The sequence below is a fragment of the Ovis aries genome, chromosome 21, assembly GCF_016772045.2.
Source record: "Ovis aries strain OAR_USU_Benz2616 breed Rambouillet chromosome 21, ARS-UI_Ramb_v3.0, whole genome shotgun sequence".
NCBI lineage: Eukaryota > Metazoa > Chordata > Mammalia > Artiodactyla > Bovidae > Ovis > Ovis aries.
The window spans coordinates 41,663,849-41,680,847 of record NC_056074.1 but is presented as its reverse complement, the minus strand read 5'-3'; the positions used below and the strand labels follow the sequence as shown (position 1 = coordinate 41,680,847).

Genomic DNA, 16,999 nt, shown 5'->3' with positions numbered 1-16,999 from the left:
TCCCACACCGAAAAAAAAAAAAAAATCCGAAACCGAGCGAAAAAAACCTGCGAGTGGGCCTGGCGGATGGGATTATTAAAGCTTCGCCGGAGCCGCGGCTCGCCCTCCCACTCCGCCAGCCTCCGGGAGAGGAGCCGCGCCCGGCCCGCCCGGCCCCCAGCCCCATGGACCTCCGAGCAGGTAGGAGCCAGGCGTCCGAGGCCCCGGCCCCCGCCCCCGCCCGGGAGCCGCCAGATCCGGTTCCCGTCCTTCCCCCAGGGAGTCTCGAGCCGGGGCCAGGCCGGGGAGCCTGGCGCTGCCCCCGCCTGCGGGGCTCGGGCCGGGGCGGGGGGGCACGGGCCGGGCGCCCTCGAGAGGGGCCGAGCGGGGACGCGGCATTCCTGGAGTCCGCTCGGCGGGGCCAGGAGGTGGCCGGAGCGCGGCGGGCAGCCCGGGCGACCCGCAGACCTGGGAGGCGGCCACCTGGAGCGCGGCGAGGCGGGGTCCCGGGACCCCGGAGGACCGAGCCCCGCGCCAAAGTCGGGAGAGCAAGTCCGAGGAGGGAGCGGGTCTGCGGGAGGAGACGGCGCGCGCGGAGAAGGAGGGGGCCGGGAGAGGAAGCGGGCGGGAGGGAGGGGGGCTCGGGGGAGCCCGAGGCCGGGCCGGCGGGAGGCGAGGGGAGGCCGACACCTCGGGCCGCGCCGCTCTCCCTCCCCGGCCCGCCGGGAGGGGAGGGCGGGAAGGAGGGCGGGCGAGAGGAGGGAGGAGGGCAGAGCCGCGCCGGGCTGGTCCGGGCCGGGCCGCGGGAGTCGCGGCTTCCTCGCTGCGCGCCGCGCGGCCGGAGCCCACCATGCTGCCCGTGGCGGGCGAGCCGGCGGCAGGTAGGGGCCGGGCGGCGGCCGCGAGCCCCCCGGGCCGGCCCGCAGTGGCCTGGGAGTGATTAGTGCGGGCGGGCTTGGCGGGGGGGCGCGGTGGCGGGCGCAGCCCGTCCGGACCGGGCAGCAAAGTCTGTCACCGGCAGGGGAGCGGCGGCGCCGGCCGCTCGGCCCCGGCGGCCCGCGGGAGGGCGGGCAGGGAGTGGACGGCGCGGAAAAGGGCAGCGGCCCGGCCGAGCCCGGAGCCCCGGCGTCCCCGGACCCCGCCCCCGCCCCCGCCGCCGGGAAGGGAGCGACCGGGCGGGAGCGGGCCGGGGGCGGGGCCGGGGGCGCCGGGGCCACACAGGGGGAAGGCGCCGCCGCCGCCGCCGCAGGGAGGGGGCCGGGGGCCAGAGGTCACCGCCGAGGGGGCAGGGCGGGCGAGCGGGCCGAGCCCCTCGGGGGAACCCCCAGGCCCCGGGCCTCGCCAGAGTCCCCTCATCCCGGTTCTCCCCACCTTCCTTCCCAGCGACTCCGCTCTGCGCTCCAGATGCCCTCCCCAGACTCCCACCTCCCAGAGGACGCGTCCCCGCTTCCTCCTGCGCCCGGCCCGGCCCGCCCCTCTGGGGTAGGAGGGGGCTGCCGGGAGGGGAGGGGCGGCTGGAGGTCCGGCTTGGCCGGGGCAGTCCGAGCCTCGGAGAGCGGCTGTGGGGCGCGGGGGGGGGCGGGGGGGCCGGGGTGCACTGGACGCGCTCCTCGGTCGGGCGCTCTCTGACTCCTCCAGGCTGACACCTCTGTGCTTTCCCTGTCCCCACGGAGCCCTCCCCGGATGCGGGAGCACATGTCTGCCCTTCCCGCGGGACAGGGGGATACACCACCACCGCCCCCCCCCCACCCACCCAACAGAGCAGACCCGGTGCCCTCACTGGCTCAGACACCCTCGCTGCCCTGGAGCCAACCGGGGGGAAGAAACAGGCGCCAGGCAGAGGTGGCAGCGACTGTCCCGCAGCAGCCCTGAGAGGCCTCGCCTCCCAGCTGGTGTGATGTCTCCCCCTCCGCCGGCAGAGCCCTGCGCGGGCCGCTCACGCTTTTGCACACTCCCTCGGCACTAGCTACTCTGTTAGTGACACTTCACATTCCTCCCCACAATCCCACCTGTCTATTCACACTCGGCTCTTGTGTGCTCCCTGAGCCCCTCCCACACTCTCTGGATAAAAACACCCTTTCAAGCACACCCGCACAATTGCTGGACTATTTCCTTCATTTTGCGCTCCCTGCGCCCCCCGCCCCATGCCTGCTTTCTGCCCGGCTCCACCCAGGGTCCTCTTGTGGCACAACCCCGACCGACCCTGGACTCCAAGGAAAGCCTGACTCCTGGTTGGGAATGGACTCCTCAAGGCTGGAAGGCGGGCTGCCCATCTGCTTCTTTCCCTGGGCCTCAGTTTCCTCTTGTATCATTTAGGCTGGAAGAGAAGGGCAGGGGGGCCGCTGCTGAAGAGGTCGGCAGAGCAGGAGTGCCACGTGGTTTGAAATTTAGCTGCACAGTGCAGCCCCATCACACAAGCCCAGCCACTGGATGGACTGGTGACAGAGAGGTCTCTTGACTTCTGGGCCCACCCGTTACCCACTCCTAAGCCTCTTCTCAGTTGCCTGGGGGATAGGGAACCAAGGAGAGAATGATGGAAGGGAGAGAAGGAAGACAAGGGAGGTGCAACCAGCCCAGAAGACCAGGAAAGCTGGGCTGTTCCTTTGGGCTCCCTGAAAAGAGGGTCTGAGGGGTGGCCCCTGGGGCCGTTCCCTGGCTCTCCTGCCACCGTGGACCCAGCACGCCTTCAGTGGCTGCGTTCCTGTGGTGCTCCCCCGCTAAGCCCTCCGAGGTCACCAGGGTGCTGGGCCTGGCCTGGCCTCCAGGCAGGGCCTTCACTCTTCCTTGCACCCTCAGCCCAGCACCTCTGGGCAGTGCCTCCCAGCTCCTACCTGTCGGGCTGATGGCTCTGAGCCACCAGTCCAAGGTGCAGAGTCTCCTGGCTGACCGGTCCTCCCCACTGTGACTACCCTGGCTCATGTGCACTGCTGAGCCCCCTATCTTTCCTGACTGAGGTCAGACTGGGGGAGACGGGCTGAGGGGGGCAGCTGCCTAGAGACACGCATCCATGGGGTCTGCCTGCCTACGCAGCCGTGTCAGGGTGGCCATGCGCGTGCGTGGGCTGAGAGTGTGTTGTGTGTGTGTGTGTGTGTGTGTGTGTGTTCATGAGGGGGGCCTTGGTTCCCAGGGCCCAGGGATCTGGATGGAATTAGGGGCTGGCCGGGGCGGGGGCCAGGATGGGGGGTGGCGGGGGGCCCCCACAGCAGGAAATGTGAGCTGCTCTCATTAGCTCCTCACGTGCTCAGCCGGATTTATAAACACAGGGGAAGACGGGATGTAAACAATCAGTGGGCAGCAGCCAGAGGCAGAGTTGGGGCGGGGGCCGGGCTGGGGGCCAGGGCTGGGGGAGGGGGCCCAGGACACAGCCCCCAGTGGCCGGCCCACCTGCACACCCTGCGCCTGCAGAGGAGGGGGAGTGTGAGGACTCCAGGGTGCCCCCAGCACTTGCCCTCCGCAGGCTCAGGCAGGCTGCGCCGAGTCCAGGGCCCGCGGCTGACCCACAGGTGTGCTCTGCTCGGACAGCTCTCAGTTTTGCTGCCTGAGAGGTGGGACATCTTGCCCATCCCGTCAGAGGAGAGCCCTTTGGCCTTCTACTCCCCTGCTGCCTCTTCTCCCTCTGGATTTCTGAGGCTCCTTCCCTCTTGATCCCTCAGATCCTTCAGCTCTCTCCCCCCACCCTCCACCCCCCCAGCCTTCAATGACACAGTTACCTCAGAACTGAAATATTCCTGGAAACACCGGCCTTGTCTGGTTAATTTCATGAGCCGTTTTTCTGCCCAGATGACTTCGCTCTTGTTTTTCCAGAGGCTTCTCCCCATGCTGTCCCTGTGTAGGGAGCCAGTCCTCCCCAGGGATGTCCCACAGGACCCAGAGGGGGAGGGAAGAACAAGGCCCAGAACTGGGTTCCTGACCTCCTGCCCCCACCCTCTGTGCGCCAGGCAGCACCCAGTCCTAGAACTCTGGCTGGCAGGGCTGCCCAGAGCAGGGTGGGGTAAAGAGCCGAGCCTAGCTCCCAACTGCCAATTCTGCTGGGACCCTCGGCGTCATCACTAACTTCGAGAAGAGACCGGACTCAGTCCCAGAAGGGCTGCTCCCTGCTCAGCAGGTCTGCAACCCCTGAAACTAACCCCTCACTGTGCCCATGGGATCCTGGGCACTCAGCCAGACAGCCAGGCTGAGGGCAGCAGAGAAGGGCCTGGAGTTGTCTGGGATGTGAAGAACAGGGAATAGAAAGGGGGGCTTCCTTGGTGGTCCAGTGGTTAAGACTCAACGTGTGTACTTCAGGGGGCACGGGTTTGATCCCTGCCTGGGGAACTAAGATGCCCCCACATGCTGCTCACCGCAGCCAAAAAAAAGAGAGGGGTGGGGAGGAAAAAGAAGGGAACTCAGAGTCAGCAAGAGTTAGGGGTGGAAAGGAATGGATGAAGAGAGGACCATTTGGGAGGGAAGCCCCAGGCTACAGATGGAGAAGAGGAAAAGGGGAGCCTGTCTCCCCAGGCAGCAGCTATGGGTCTGGCCCTGCCTTCTGTCCTGAAACACACATGGGTGGGGCACGCACGCACGCACACACACATCCTCAAACAAGAGCCCTTCACTCAAGACAGCAGAATCCCTGAGACTAGAGGCACCCTGTTACCCTACCCCATCAGTGCAGCCAGCCAGTAAAGCATCTGAAACAGTCAGACCGACCAGCGGGCCACTGCAGAAGGTCGCACCTGAGCCCTGCCCTCCACAGAGACCTTCCAGACCGCGTGAATCCTAAACCCTCCGAGGCTGCAACCCTCTCTAAACCCCTGACCCAGCATATGACTAAGTCTAAACATACCTGATCTTAATTCTAACTCCACACTTACCATAACTCTAAGTACAATCAACTTGTTAAACTCATATCCAACTTATTTTTATCAAAGCAACATATGTCATTGTAGAAAATTTGACAGGATATAATTTATAAAATAAGGAAACCACTCTTGACCTCACACCTCTCCAAGCTTAAAACCCAAACTAGCCCTACTCCGAGTGACACACCATGTATCGCCCCATCAGACAGCGACATCAACAGATGCACAAACTTCAGCCCCAGCCAACCCTCTGCCTGCCCAGACCTAACCACATCCCCCAGCTGGACTCAAACCTCAACCACACTCAGTCAGCCAGATCCCAATATACTAACCTGAAACTTTGAAAGGAACCCAGTCCTTAAACCTAATCTAGCCCAGTGCCAATTACAGCCTTAGTCTCTCCTAACCCTCATTGCCACTGCCAATCCCAAGGCCCACTGAATCCTGGTCTAGTGCTCTTGACCTTGAACCTCACCTAAAAGCTGGGAACATCATGTTTCCCAATGGTCGAGTCTTTCCTCACAGCTCTGACCCCTGGCCTCTGGTATCCTGCGGGGCCCAAACTCTCCAGCACCACCAGCGGACAAGCTGTCCCCGGCCTGTCTTCATGGCAGACCAATCCACCAGTCTCATTCAGGTCTAACTTTCCCGATCCAATACCCTAGAGGAGCATGGGGCAGATCTCACTGCAGCCAGCCTCTCAGAGCGAACACATTTCCTTCAGTCTAACTCGATCCTACACTTTTCACGCACCGGAATCAAATCCCAGAATGTAGCCCCCGCCACCCACCCGAGCCAGCCCCATGTCCTTCAGCCCGCCCGGCCCTGGTGTCCACAGCTACACCTTGCCTCTGACCCTGGTGGTCTGACCCTGTGTCCTGCCTCTGGCTCAATTCCCACTCGTGGCTGCCTCTCGCGCGTCCCTCTCAGGGCTGACTTCTCTCAACTTGAATCTCTGACACGTGCTGTTTCCCAACCCCTGGGCTCCCCCTAAGCTGCAGAGGGTGGGAGAGAAAGCCGAGGTACAGCTGGAACCTGGGAATACTGATTCTGATTCGCAGTCTCTCTGCCTGTCCCCCCACATACACACACACACACACACACACACACACACGGCGACTCTTAGCTGACACACAAATGCTCTCCAGTACCTCCTGGTAGACACACAGGCCAAGCCCTCGTCCTCAAACACAAATATGCCTCCAGGAACACACTCTCTCAGGCCAGCGCCTCTCAGGGAGCGCCCCTCCTCCACTCCGCCTGCTCCCATCTGGTGTCCCACCCTGGCCACGCTCCCGCCCAAGGTGGGGACAGACACCTGCCAGCTGCCTCCTGGGCCAGGCCTGGCCACCCTCACGCTCCTTGCTGCCCTGTCCACAGGGGATTCGTGGGGGATGCTCGCGTGCCTGTGCACCGTGCTCTGGCAGCTCCCTGCAGTGCCAGCCCTCAACCGCACGGGAGACCCGGGGCCCGGCCCCTCCATCCAGAAAACCTATGACCTCACCCGCTACCTGGAGCACCAGCTCCGCAGCTTGGCTGGGACCTATGTGAGTATCTGGGGCTGCTCAGGGGCTGGGAGCCGGGTGGAGAACGGGGGTGAGGGAAGAGAGAACACCAAGAGAGTGGGGGTCCTGGTGAATGACCGGGTGATGGGGAGGGGCTTGGGCTCTCAGGAGTCCTCCTGGCTGGCCCATCTCCTGCCCTCCCTCTTGGGGAAGGTGCCCCCTCCTCCCCATCCCTGGCCCCAGGTCTAGGCATGTGGGCAGGCCTCGCACCCGCCTTGGCCCATTGCCGCACTGGCTGCCGGCCCAGCCGCCCGCCTCCCCCTGAGGGCCAGGGAAGTCTCCTCTGTTTACACCGTGTTGTGGTGTCTCTCGCCCGCCCGGGTGGGGCTGGGTGGGGCTGGAGGGCCCCACCCCCCATGCCTGTGTTCCAGCTCGTCTCTGCCCCAGACCTGGGGCCCTGCTGCTCTGGACCCATGGGCCTCCCTTCTGTCTGCCTCTCCCATCCTAGCTGGGCCTCCTAAGGGGGACTTGGGGAGAAAAGGGGACTGTAGGGAACCCCGGCCAGGAGGGGCAGGGGGTTCAGGGTGCGGATGGAAGCTATGCCATAAGGATCTGGGTGCGGTCTGGAGGTGCTCAGAGAGCCCAGGAGAGAATGGAGGAGGGTCAGGGTTGCCGAGGACCATGGGGAACTGGCCCCTCTTCCCGTGTTCCTCCTCCACATCCCAGACCCTACTCTGGAGCCAGGGAAAGAAGGGGGAGGAGGGTGGCGGGGGAGCTGGCTCCAGCCCCAGGATACACCGAGGAAATTAGTTTGTCTCTGAGCTTGTCAGCGTGTGAACCTCCCCCTGGGCTTGCCTATCCCAGGCCTCGCCTCTTGCTTCTCCCTCTCTCTCCCAGCTGAGCGGGCTCCCTCGCCCTCTCCCTGGGCCCCAGGCCTCTCCCCTGAGGGTTGGCAAGGCTCTGTCCTGTCCCTAGACTGTCTTCACACCCTTCCTCCTGCCCAGCGCTTGAGATGGCCTGTTTCTGCCTCCAGCAGCCCTGCGCCTCTGAGCCCTTCTCTAGGGGCCTCAGTGAGGACTGTGTCCCCTGCCCTCCAGCGAGTGGCCCAGGCTCATCAGGGGCAGGCGTAGCTTGGGTGCCCCCGGGCCCTCTGCCTTCCCACCCGCTCTCCTCTTTGCCTTCCCGTCCAGGAAACCTCTGCTTGACTCTGCTACCCGCTCCAGCTCCCGACCCTTTTGCTTCCCCGGGCTTTCCCTGCCAAATTTCTTGAAGGAGTGGTCTACACCCTCTGCCTCCACTTCCTCTCCACCCACTCACTCCTTAACCCCTGCAATCTGGCTTCCAGGCCACGGGAACCGTTCTTTCCGAGGTCGTCAGGCACCTCGTTCTTGCCAAGCCCAACGGTGTTCCTGAGACTCACTCTCCTCGCTCTCTGTTTTACAGCCCCGCTGCTGAGCCCTGCTGCCTTCTCGAGCTCCTCTTCTTGGCTCTGCACTCTCCTGGTCCACCTTCACCTCTGTGGCCTGGCCTCCTGGGTCCTCAGGGCTCCTCTCCTGCTCTGCCCTGCCCCCGCGGGGTGCTCTCCCAAGGCTGGTGCTCTCAGCCGGTCAGCACGTCCTTCCTGAGTTTCTCCTGCGTGTTTTTCTCTTTCTGCACTTCTCCATAGGGGAGCTCATCGCCCTCGTTGCTTCAACTGTCACCTCCATGCCAATGACATCCCCGGAGAAACTTAGGGGAGGCCTAGCATGGAGATGGGGCCAGTGTCAGGGGACGCAGGAAATAGAAGCTTTGGGGGCGAGCATCTCCCAGCAGGCCAGCCGGCTCCTCCGCCCCCCTCCTTCCCCATCGTCCTCTCCTTTTCACAGCTGAACTACCTGGGCCCCCCTTTCAACGAGCCTGACTTCAACCCCCCTCGGCTGGGGGTGGAGACTCTGCCCAAGGCCACTGTCAACCTGGAGGTGTGGCGAAGCCTCAACGACAAACTGCGGCTGACCCAGAACTACGAGGCCTACAGCCACCTCTTGTGCTACCTGCGGGGTCTCAACCGCCAGGCCGCCACGGCCGAGCTGCGCCGCAGCCTGGCCCACTTCTGCACCAGCCTCCAGGGCCTGCTGGGCAGCATCGCGGGCGTCATGGCAGCTCTGGGCTACCCGCTGCCCCAGCCTCTGCCCGGGACTGAGCCCACCTGGGCCCCTGGCCCTGCCCACAGTGACTTCCTCCAGAAGATGGACGACTTCTGGCTGCTGAAGGAGCTGCAGACCTGGCTGTGGCGCTCAGCCAAGGACTTCAACCGACTCAAGAAGAAGATGCAGCCTCCGGCCACCGCGGTCACCCTGCACCTGGAGGCCCGTGGCTTCTGATCTCCGACCACCCTCTCCTTCCCCTGCTCCTTCCAGCCCTGCTCCCACTCTAGGAGGGAGAAACGTGTACACCAACACTTGTTGAGCCAGGAGACTGAAGCCGTGAGCCTCTAGCCTCCCTGTGCTTGGAGGAGGGTGTGATGCAATGAGGCCCATCCCCTCCTGGCCTCCCTAAGTCCTACGGGTCTGAGGAAGAGGTGCAATAGGCCCCATCCCATTTCCACAGGACGTCATGGTCAAGGGCACCCAGAGTGGCTGCAGTCGGTGTGAGGCTCTTGCAGCTTCCTGCTTCCTGCCCACCACTTGCCAGCGCCCACCCAGCCCCTCGAGTGGCACTTCCAGGAAGCGTGCCTGTGGGGCAGGGAGAGGGGGCACCATCACATGTGCCTTTCTGGGGTGAAACCCTTTGGCTGCCCTGCTCTCCTTAGATGGGTGTTGCTCCCCCACCCCTCAAACAACTCAATACATCCAGTTCAGGAAGCACACAGTAGCCAAGTCCAGACGGAAGAGATGGGATGAAAAACGGAAGAGGTGGGGTCTGCAGTGGAGGTAATACTGAAAGCAGAGGGGCAGGGACAGACTGGACCCAGGGGTCACCAAGGTGATCCGTGGCACAGGGTGTCATCCAGAAGGACATGGCCTTGAATTTTCTTGCCAGCTACAGGGTGCCTCCCTTCTGCCCCCTTTCCCAGGGTATCTGTGGGTTGCCCGGGCTGGGGAGGGCAACCATAGCCACAGCCACAGAATTTCCTGAAAGTTTACATTGCGGTAGCATTTCGGGGTACGGGGGCAGCTCCCCTAGGCCCTGCCCCCCAGCCCCACCCAACTCATGACTCTTTTAAGTTTGTTGTATTAATATTTATTTATTTGGAGATGTTATTTATTAGATGATATTTATTGCAGAATTTCTATTCTTGTATTAACAAATAAAATGCTTGCCCCAGAATGTCATCTCTTTGCTTGACCTTGCCCCACCCCTGGCTCTCATCCGTGTTCTCCTGGCCTTTCTTCTGCCCACCCCCAGCCCTAGGCTCCCACACCTGCTGGTGGAGGGCCAGAAGCGCAAGAGTTAGCCAAGAGCCGGGGAAGAGGCTCTCTCCTATGTGTCCACCGGGAAGACGCTCTTGCCCCTCACCCACCCTCTCCGCTTATTGTTCAGTCCCTCAGTCGACTGATTCTGTGACCCCGGGGATTGCAGCACGCCAGGCTTCTCTGTCCTTCACTATCTCCCAGAGTTTGCTCAAGACTCATGCCCATTGAGTCAGTGGACTCAACCATCTCATCCTCTTTTGCCCCTTCTCCTTTTGCTTGCAGTCTTTCCCAGCATCAGGGTCTTTTCCAGTGAGTTGGTCCTTCGAATCAGGTGGCCAAAATACTGGAGCTTCAGCATCTGTCCTTCCAATGAGTTTTCAGGGTTGATTTCCTTTAGGATTGACTGGTTTGATCTCCTTGCTGTCCAAGAAGTCCTCTCAAATGTCTTCCCGTCTGTCGCTTCCCTTCCTTCTCCCAGCCTTTGCTAATCCACCTTACTCCTCTGGCTCACTTTAGTGGTCCCATAGGTCTGTCCCTGTGCAAAGCTGCCTGTCTGCCCTCTGGCTCTCTTTTCAAGCCCCTCAGCTTCCCCAGGACCCCCACCTGAGGCTGCCTGTCTGAGCCCCCAGCAGTAACCCTCACCTTCTAGACACTTTCCATCTCCCAGGGAGCACGACAGACTGAGGCCAAGTCACAAGCTTCAGCTGTGATTCTTTGCTCTTCCACATAAAATTAATAGAGGAGAGAGAACTCACACTGCAATGCAAGCAAATAAGACAGATGCTGTTCAGGGATGTTGTTGTTTAGTCGCTCAGTCATGTCTGGTTCTTTGCAACTCCATGGACTGTAGCCCACCATGCTCCTCTCTCCATGGGATTTTTCAGGCAAGAATACGGGAGAGGGTTGCCACTACCTTCTCCAGGGATCTTCCTGACTCAGGGATCGAAGCCTCGTCATCTGCTTGGCAGCCAGATTCTTTACCGCTGAGCCACCTGGGAAACCCCAATCAAGGATGACCTAAGCTCAAATTCCAGGTCCATAACCTACCTGCTGTGTGACATTGGACAAATGATTTACAGCTCCCTATTGTCCAGTTTCCCCATATGTAAAATGGGTAAAATTAACACCCTTAGAAGAATGTTGGAAGGGATAAGAGACACAGTGATAGTAAGATGCTTGGCTGAGGCACCAAGGATCCATAATCACAGATGACTGATATCAGCATATCAGGATGCTCTGGTGAAGAGCTGCTGGGGGGATCAATGCGCTAATTGTTCCCAGGTAATATGGGGATATTTTACCAGGGCCTCTTGCAGACAGTGCCCTAAGTGAAGGGAGTAACAAATGAGGGTGATGTCAACCAGTTGACAGATATTTTAAAGGCCTAATTACCTGCCCATCACTGTGCTCACTGGTGTAGGAGAGCCAAAAGAAGGCCAGGACCTGACCTGGGTGCTGCCCTTACAGAGCCTGAAGTCTCTCTGGGAAGAAACTGGGCTCCTGAACTGATAAGAAACAAAAGCACAAAAGCCTGCTCTTGCCGACAGACCCTGGGAGGCGGTGACAAGTGCAGCGTCACCGGAAGTGGGAGATCTGGGCGTATAGGTGCAGGAGCCCTGAACCTGCTTGCGGGTGGGGCAAGCCGGGCTCTGTCAAAGGCCCCTGAGTCACCTGACCCAAGTGGGGAGAACACACCCACCCTGAGGGGTCCAGGCGTGGCCAGGGACATCTGCAGGTCCCACCACCCGCCAGCCTAAGGAAACAGAAAAGGGCATCTGGGCTGCCTCCATGTAGTGGTTGTTCTGTGAGGCACCAGGCAAGGGGCTAAACAGGATGCAGGCTGAAGGAAGGTACTTCCCGCCTACTGTGTGCTTCCTGGGGGCAGATTCTGAGTCTTCCCCATTTTCCTCTCCAGCACACAGCTCAGGCTCAAGCTCAAGCCCAAAGAAGGTGTTCAATTGGCGTGTGGAATGAAACGATCCAGGAAAAAGCGACCAGCCCCCGCCCCATCCCCACCCCCTGCCAAATGCTAGAATCCAAGGCAGAATTTGATTAAGTGCAGAAAGACGCAGGCGAAATACTATCTGAAGGAAGGAGTGATGGCGTCCAGGCGGGTGAGGGCCCTGCTGGTCTGCAAGCTCCACTGGGGAGCAAGTGGCGTCTGCAATCCCCGCTGCTGTATTTCCAGCACCCAGGACACAGTGGGCGCTCCTGAGGGGGATTTGACACCGTTCCTGGAGGGTGGGCAGGACCAGGGCTGGTTGTGTCCACCTCTTTTTTAACCAGGTAGCATCCTGAGGGCAGGCTCCACCGTGTGCTCATTGTTGCATCCTTGAAGCATTTCCCCACAATAATAAAGTACTCAATGATCTGATTTGAAGAGCGTAGAGACAACAGTATGTGAAAAGCCAAGGGAAGAGCATTTCAAAGAGGCAGCCCCAGGAGACTGGAGAGGAGAAGGGGGGAGAAACTGCATTGGCTTTGGTCACCAGGGAGTCATAGGCCACCTTTGCAAGAGCGGTTGAGAGACACTGAATTGTGAGATTAAAAGAGGAGGTGGTAAGAAGGAAGGTAGAAGAATAGACCTATTCCCTCCGGAGTTTACTGGCAAAGGGAATCTCTAGAGCGAGCAGCAGGATCACGGGAGGGGTTTTGCTTGGGTGGTTTGCTGTGGGTGTTTTTACCTGCAGGAGGTCAGAACACGTTGTTGCCGTGTGAGGGGTGGCAGGGGAGAAGGACTGAGAGGTTTGGGGGTGGAATCAGGGACAGGCAGAGGAGAATCAAAGGGACTGCTGGGGCACCAGTGACATCAGCAGACACTTCTCTGCTGTGGACTCATCAGCAGGATTGTGACATTCTCTGACATTTCCTAGCGAGCCAGGGTGGACAGAGTGAAGAGAGGCTATTTCCCAAGGTTGAGAACTGGCAAGGCAGGGATGGCAGAGAATCAAGGGGTGAGAGGCTCTAGAGGGCTAGAGAGTGCATATTGAGTGGCTATGAGCTGTTGTGTGCAGGGGTGCTGGGCGGGGAGCAGAGGGAAATGGCGGGGGGCGGGGCCAGGCAGTGGACACAGAGGAGAACCCAGCCGGAAAGGTCATTTTCCCCCAAACAGTTCCTTACCATGACATCAGTGCTGAGTCCTTCTTTGGGGTTTGGCCCTGTGGACCATGGGGCAAGCAGCTCCTGACAAACCACAGCTCATCAGGCTTTTCTGTGAATGGGTTTGTCATGGGTTCTCCATCCATAGATGCTTCAGGAGAGATGACGAGTTTTTCACTGGTTATCTTCATTAGTTAGTGTCTTTGGTTATCTCATGTTCCACCTCTTAAGTATGATCTTATAGCCAGAGAGGGAAACAGTGGAAACAGTGACAGACTTTATTTTTGTGGGCTCCAAAATCACTGCAGATGGTGACTGCAGCCATGAAATTAAAAGACACTTGCTCCTTGGAAGAAAAGTTATGACCAACCTAAACAGCATATTAAAAAGCAGAGATATTACTTTGCCAACAAAGGTCCATCTAGTCAAAGCTATGGTTTTTCCGGTAATCAGGTATGGATGCGAGAGTTGGACTGTGAAGAAATCTGAGAGCTGAAGAATTGATGCTTTTGAACTGTGGTGTTGGAGAAGACTCTTGAGAGTCACTTGGACTGCAAGGAGATCCAACCAGTCCATCCTAAAGGAAATCAGTCCTGAATATTCATTGGAAGGACTGATGCTGAAGCTGAAACTCCAACACTTTGGCCACCTGATGCAAAGAACTAACTCACTGGAGAAGACCCTGATGCTGGGAAAGATTGAAGGCAGGAGGAGAAGGGGAAGACAGAGGATGAGATGGGTGGATGGCATCACCGACTCGATGGACGTGAGTTTGAGTAAACTCCAAGAGTTGGTGATGGACAGGGAGGCCTGGTGTGCTGCAGTCCAGGGGGTCGCAAAAAGTCGGACATGACTAAGCAACTGAGCTGAACTGATAGCCAGAGGCCCAGGGAGGCAGAGGTCAATTTAAGAACCTGAAACACAGAGCCCTGCAGTCACCACAGCTGGGGGGTTGGGGGGGAAGGGCATTACCTCTGGACCTCCTTCTGTCCCCAGGAAGGCTAGGGAGGGTGGGAGGGAAGGAGAGAAGGCCCTCCTCCCTGTCGCTCCCCACCCCACCCCCCACCCCGCCAACAGCGCATGAAGAAGAAATCTCACCCCCATGTTGCGATGCCTACCAGATGGAGAACTGTGAGTTGGGTGAGGCAACGTTCGGGGTGGGGGGGCGGGTACAGTAGACTCTCCTGGGAGGCGGCAGGACAGCAGTCATGCTTTGCCAGCTTCCTGCTTTTGCAAAGACTGACCCATATCTAGGACTTCGGTCCCCCCTTGGTGTGTGGGGAGATTCATTCAAGCACTCGCTCTCACACAAACACATATTCTTCACCCACTTGCCACAGTGGAGAGGGCCAAGGGAGGCCCTTGTTCCTCTTAACCTAGAGGGCAAGGGTGATGATCCAGGCCTGGTTGAGCACTCTGACGGGTGGCTCCCTCTCAGCTCCCCCTTATTCTCTGGAGCCACAACTGTCCCTGCCTTTGTCCCTTCAAGTCTTGAGCTCCCTGACTCAGCCTGTTTCCCCAGTTTCCCAGCAGTGGACAAAGCCCTCATCAGTGGGGTGGGGGTGAGGGTGGGGGCAGTGAGGGAGTCACTGTGAGCTTTAGAACCAGAGCTGCAGCCCTCTCCCCAGCCTTCAGTGTGTCTCAGCCTTCCTAGTTCAGAGGCCACCTCTAGGCCCCTCCCCACCTGGCCCTCATCTCCACAAGGCCAGGCCGATGGGGTGGACGTGAAGGAGGACCCTCCTCCCAGCTGGACAAAGTCTGACACCTGGTGGCCAAGGTGAGGAATGGCCAGAAGGGCCCCTTTTCAAAGTTCCCTAGGACTTCTTTAAAGCCGGCAAGGCCAAGGTGAAATGGGAGGTGATGGGAGGGAGGTTTGAATGGGGTAGTGGAGACAGGGCAGAAGAGACATCCAGTGGCAGAAACCCAGACCCAGGGGAACTTCTGCCTACTCCCAGGCTCCTGAAAGCCCACGAGGCCCGGGAAGCTGGAGGAGGAGGAAGGAGGATGTCTGAGGGGGTCAGCAGGGACCAGGAGGAGCTGCCTGAAAGAATTCTGGCCCCACAGGGTGGGAAACGGGGCTCAGGGTTGTGAGTCTGGTGCCGAGAATCTCCAGCTCAGGGTGGGTGGCAGGGCCTGAGGGCCTGAGGAAGGGGGATGTTGGGGAGGGAAGGAGAGTGGCTGCGCCCCACCGCCTGCTGGGCCCCAGGCAGCTGCTCCCCTCTCTCCACCTGCCCCCTCCTCTGAGCTCTGACAGGCCCTCCCCGCAGGCCCCACTGTTGGGGGGGAGGGAAGGGGCTCTTAGGGTGCATGTGCAGTGCTGAAGCACCGCCCCCCCCCCATCCTGCCGCATTGTCTGAGCTAAGCCAGGCCTAATCCCCCTTCCCCTCGGAGCAGTCAATGGCAGGCCTCAGCCCTCAGGAAGGTGGTGGGATCCTATTCCAAGTCTTTTCTCTCCTTTTCTCTTGGGTTCCCCCAAGATTTTGGACTTGGCTGTGAGGCAAGGGCCTTGAGTGTTCCAAGGTCATTCCTGCTAGTGTCATCACCAGCCTCTGGGGATCAGGGCTGACAAGGAACCTACATCTGGGTCTCAGGAAAATCCCTGAAAGAGAGAAAGTTTAGCCCCCAAGCCAGACCTCTGGCCTGGCCTTCCAGCCTGAAGCCTGAACCACGACAGGCCCCAGGACAGCGGTTTTGGGGCTAGGCCAGGAGGTTGCCTGAGTAGGGATAGGGGTTCCAGGAAGGAAGAGCAAAAGAGGCAGACAGGGTTGGAGAGCAAAGAAGGAAAACACCTGAGGATGGACAGGCGGATGTCTAGCCTAGTTGCCAGCACAGCTTAGGAATCCAGATGCCAAGTTGGGCAAAGATCCCCAGCTGGACAGGGATGGCCCCAAAACCCCTGAGTGCCAACTCCTTCAGGCCCTGGGGCTTGAGCCGACCTCTGTGTGACTAGGAGAGGGGGCCATGCTGCCTGCGGAGACTTTGCTCAACTCCAGGCCAGAAAACCCATGCTAGGGTGCTGGCACTTGAACTGAGAACCTGGACTAGGAGAAGCCAAAGGCCGAGGGAGACATCTTCCAGGCTGAGCAGGGCAGGCTAGCAGGGCCTGGACCAGGCAGGGCTGGGGGCAGCTGGCAGGGATTGCCCAGACAGTGCCCATAGAGCCAGCCAGGGTGCCAGAGGGGAGAGGGACTAGCTCAGGCAGCGGTGGGTAGGAGCCACGGTGGCCGCCCAGCCGCATACCCCATTTCACGCTCCCTGGGCGGTGGCAGGGCCCCACGGCTATCAGCTTTCAGGGGTGGGAGGGACCAGGAATGAGGAGGGGTCTGCCCCACCCATGGCTCCCTACTCCCTTAGGGCTTTGTGGGCTCAGAAGCTGGGTGCCACACACCTCCAGACACACCCTCTGGGGAGGGGTGGTCAGACTCACAGAGCCTGAGCACCATCCCTCCCTGGAGTACTCCCTGCCTGACTGGACCCAGCACCGAAGCCCTTCACAGCCTGGTGGAGAGGGCCTCCCTGTCTCCCTCCCTGTCACAGCAGGGCCCCTGTCTCCCTCCCTGTGGGCCCCACTTAGTCCAGGAGGCAGATGGGGGGATTAGACTTGGCCCAGCCCAAACAATAAAGCAGGGAAGGGCCCTCCAGCTCTGTGCAGTGCACCCAGGAGCTCTCACTCCTCCACTCTGCTCTCCTCCAGGAAGGGATGGGGAGAGCCAGGTGGGAGGAGGCCCCTGCAGACACGGCCTGTTCCTGCTCCTGCGCCTCCTCTTTGGTGGTCTTTCTCCAGAGCATTCTCCTCCCTTTTGCCCACACTCCTCCTGAAACAGGGAGCCCAGACCCCAGAGCAGTGGGAGAGGGGGAAGCAGAAGCCCCTGAGCAGGCCCTTGTGCCCTGGGAGGAAGAACCGGATGGGATCTGTAGAGGGCGATTAGCACTGGGCTGGGCCCTGCAATGATTCCCAGACTCCCACTGGCCAGCACTTTTGCCTGCTGCCAGGAAGTTGGTGAGGAGGAGGCGGGTACAGGGGTGAGTCAGCGATGACAGGAGCCCAAGGGACAAAGGTCATGGGTGGAGAATTGAGAGACACTGTTTACAGCAGCCCACCTCCTCCAGGAGGACTTCCAGTGCTAAGCCAGCCTCACAGTACAACTCATTTCTGACCCTGTCGTCCTCTTCTAGTTTGTTA

At 60.1% G+C, this 16,999-nt stretch overlaps 1 protein-coding gene and 1 long non-coding RNA gene across 7 annotated transcripts in view; one reads left to right on the top strand and one right to left on the bottom strand.

The window, feature by feature from the left end:
• The first annotated feature begins 68 nt into the window (after positions 1–68).
• On the top strand, positions 69–9,631 carry CLCF1 (cardiotrophin like cytokine factor 1). Of its 6 annotated transcripts, none has more exons than XM_042238271.2 (4): positions 69–180; positions 1,363–1,461; positions 6,201–6,367; positions 8,191–9,631. In XM_042238271.2, the coding sequence occupies exons 1-4, from the start codon at positions 165–167 to the stop codon at positions 8,683–8,685; spliced, it is 777 nt and encodes a 258-aa protein (XP_042094205.1). In that variant the 5' UTR covers positions 69–164; the 3' UTR covers positions 8,686–9,631. The 6 variants fall into 6 exon arrangements, with proteins under 6 accessions (XP_042094205.1, XP_014958697.3, XP_042094207.1 ...); XM_042238273.2 differs by lacking the exon at positions 69–180 and adding an exon at positions 751–860; XM_015103211.4 differs by lacking the exon at positions 1,363–1,461.
• The window catches only part of LOC132658375 (uncharacterized), a 30,322-nt gene continuing 22,851 nt past the window's right edge, over positions 9,529–16,999 (bottom strand). The window contains exon 3 of the long non-coding RNA XR_009597948.1: positions 9,529–10,473. This is a non-coding gene — a long non-coding RNA (uncharacterized LOC132658375). The remainder of the gene's footprint in view (positions 10,474–16,999) is intronic.

What these genes read in the sequence shown, in the direction of transcription:
- CLCF1 (XM_042238272.2), top strand. Translation starts at nt 6,017, where the DNA reads ATGCCTCCAGGAACACACTCTCTCAGGCCAGCGCCTCTCAGGGAGCGC. An exon ending in GCAGCTTGGCTGGGACCTAT is followed by an intron (nt 6,368 to 8,190) that starts GTGAGTATCTGG and finishes TCCTTTTCACAG; the next exon opens with CTGAACTACCTGGGCCCCCC.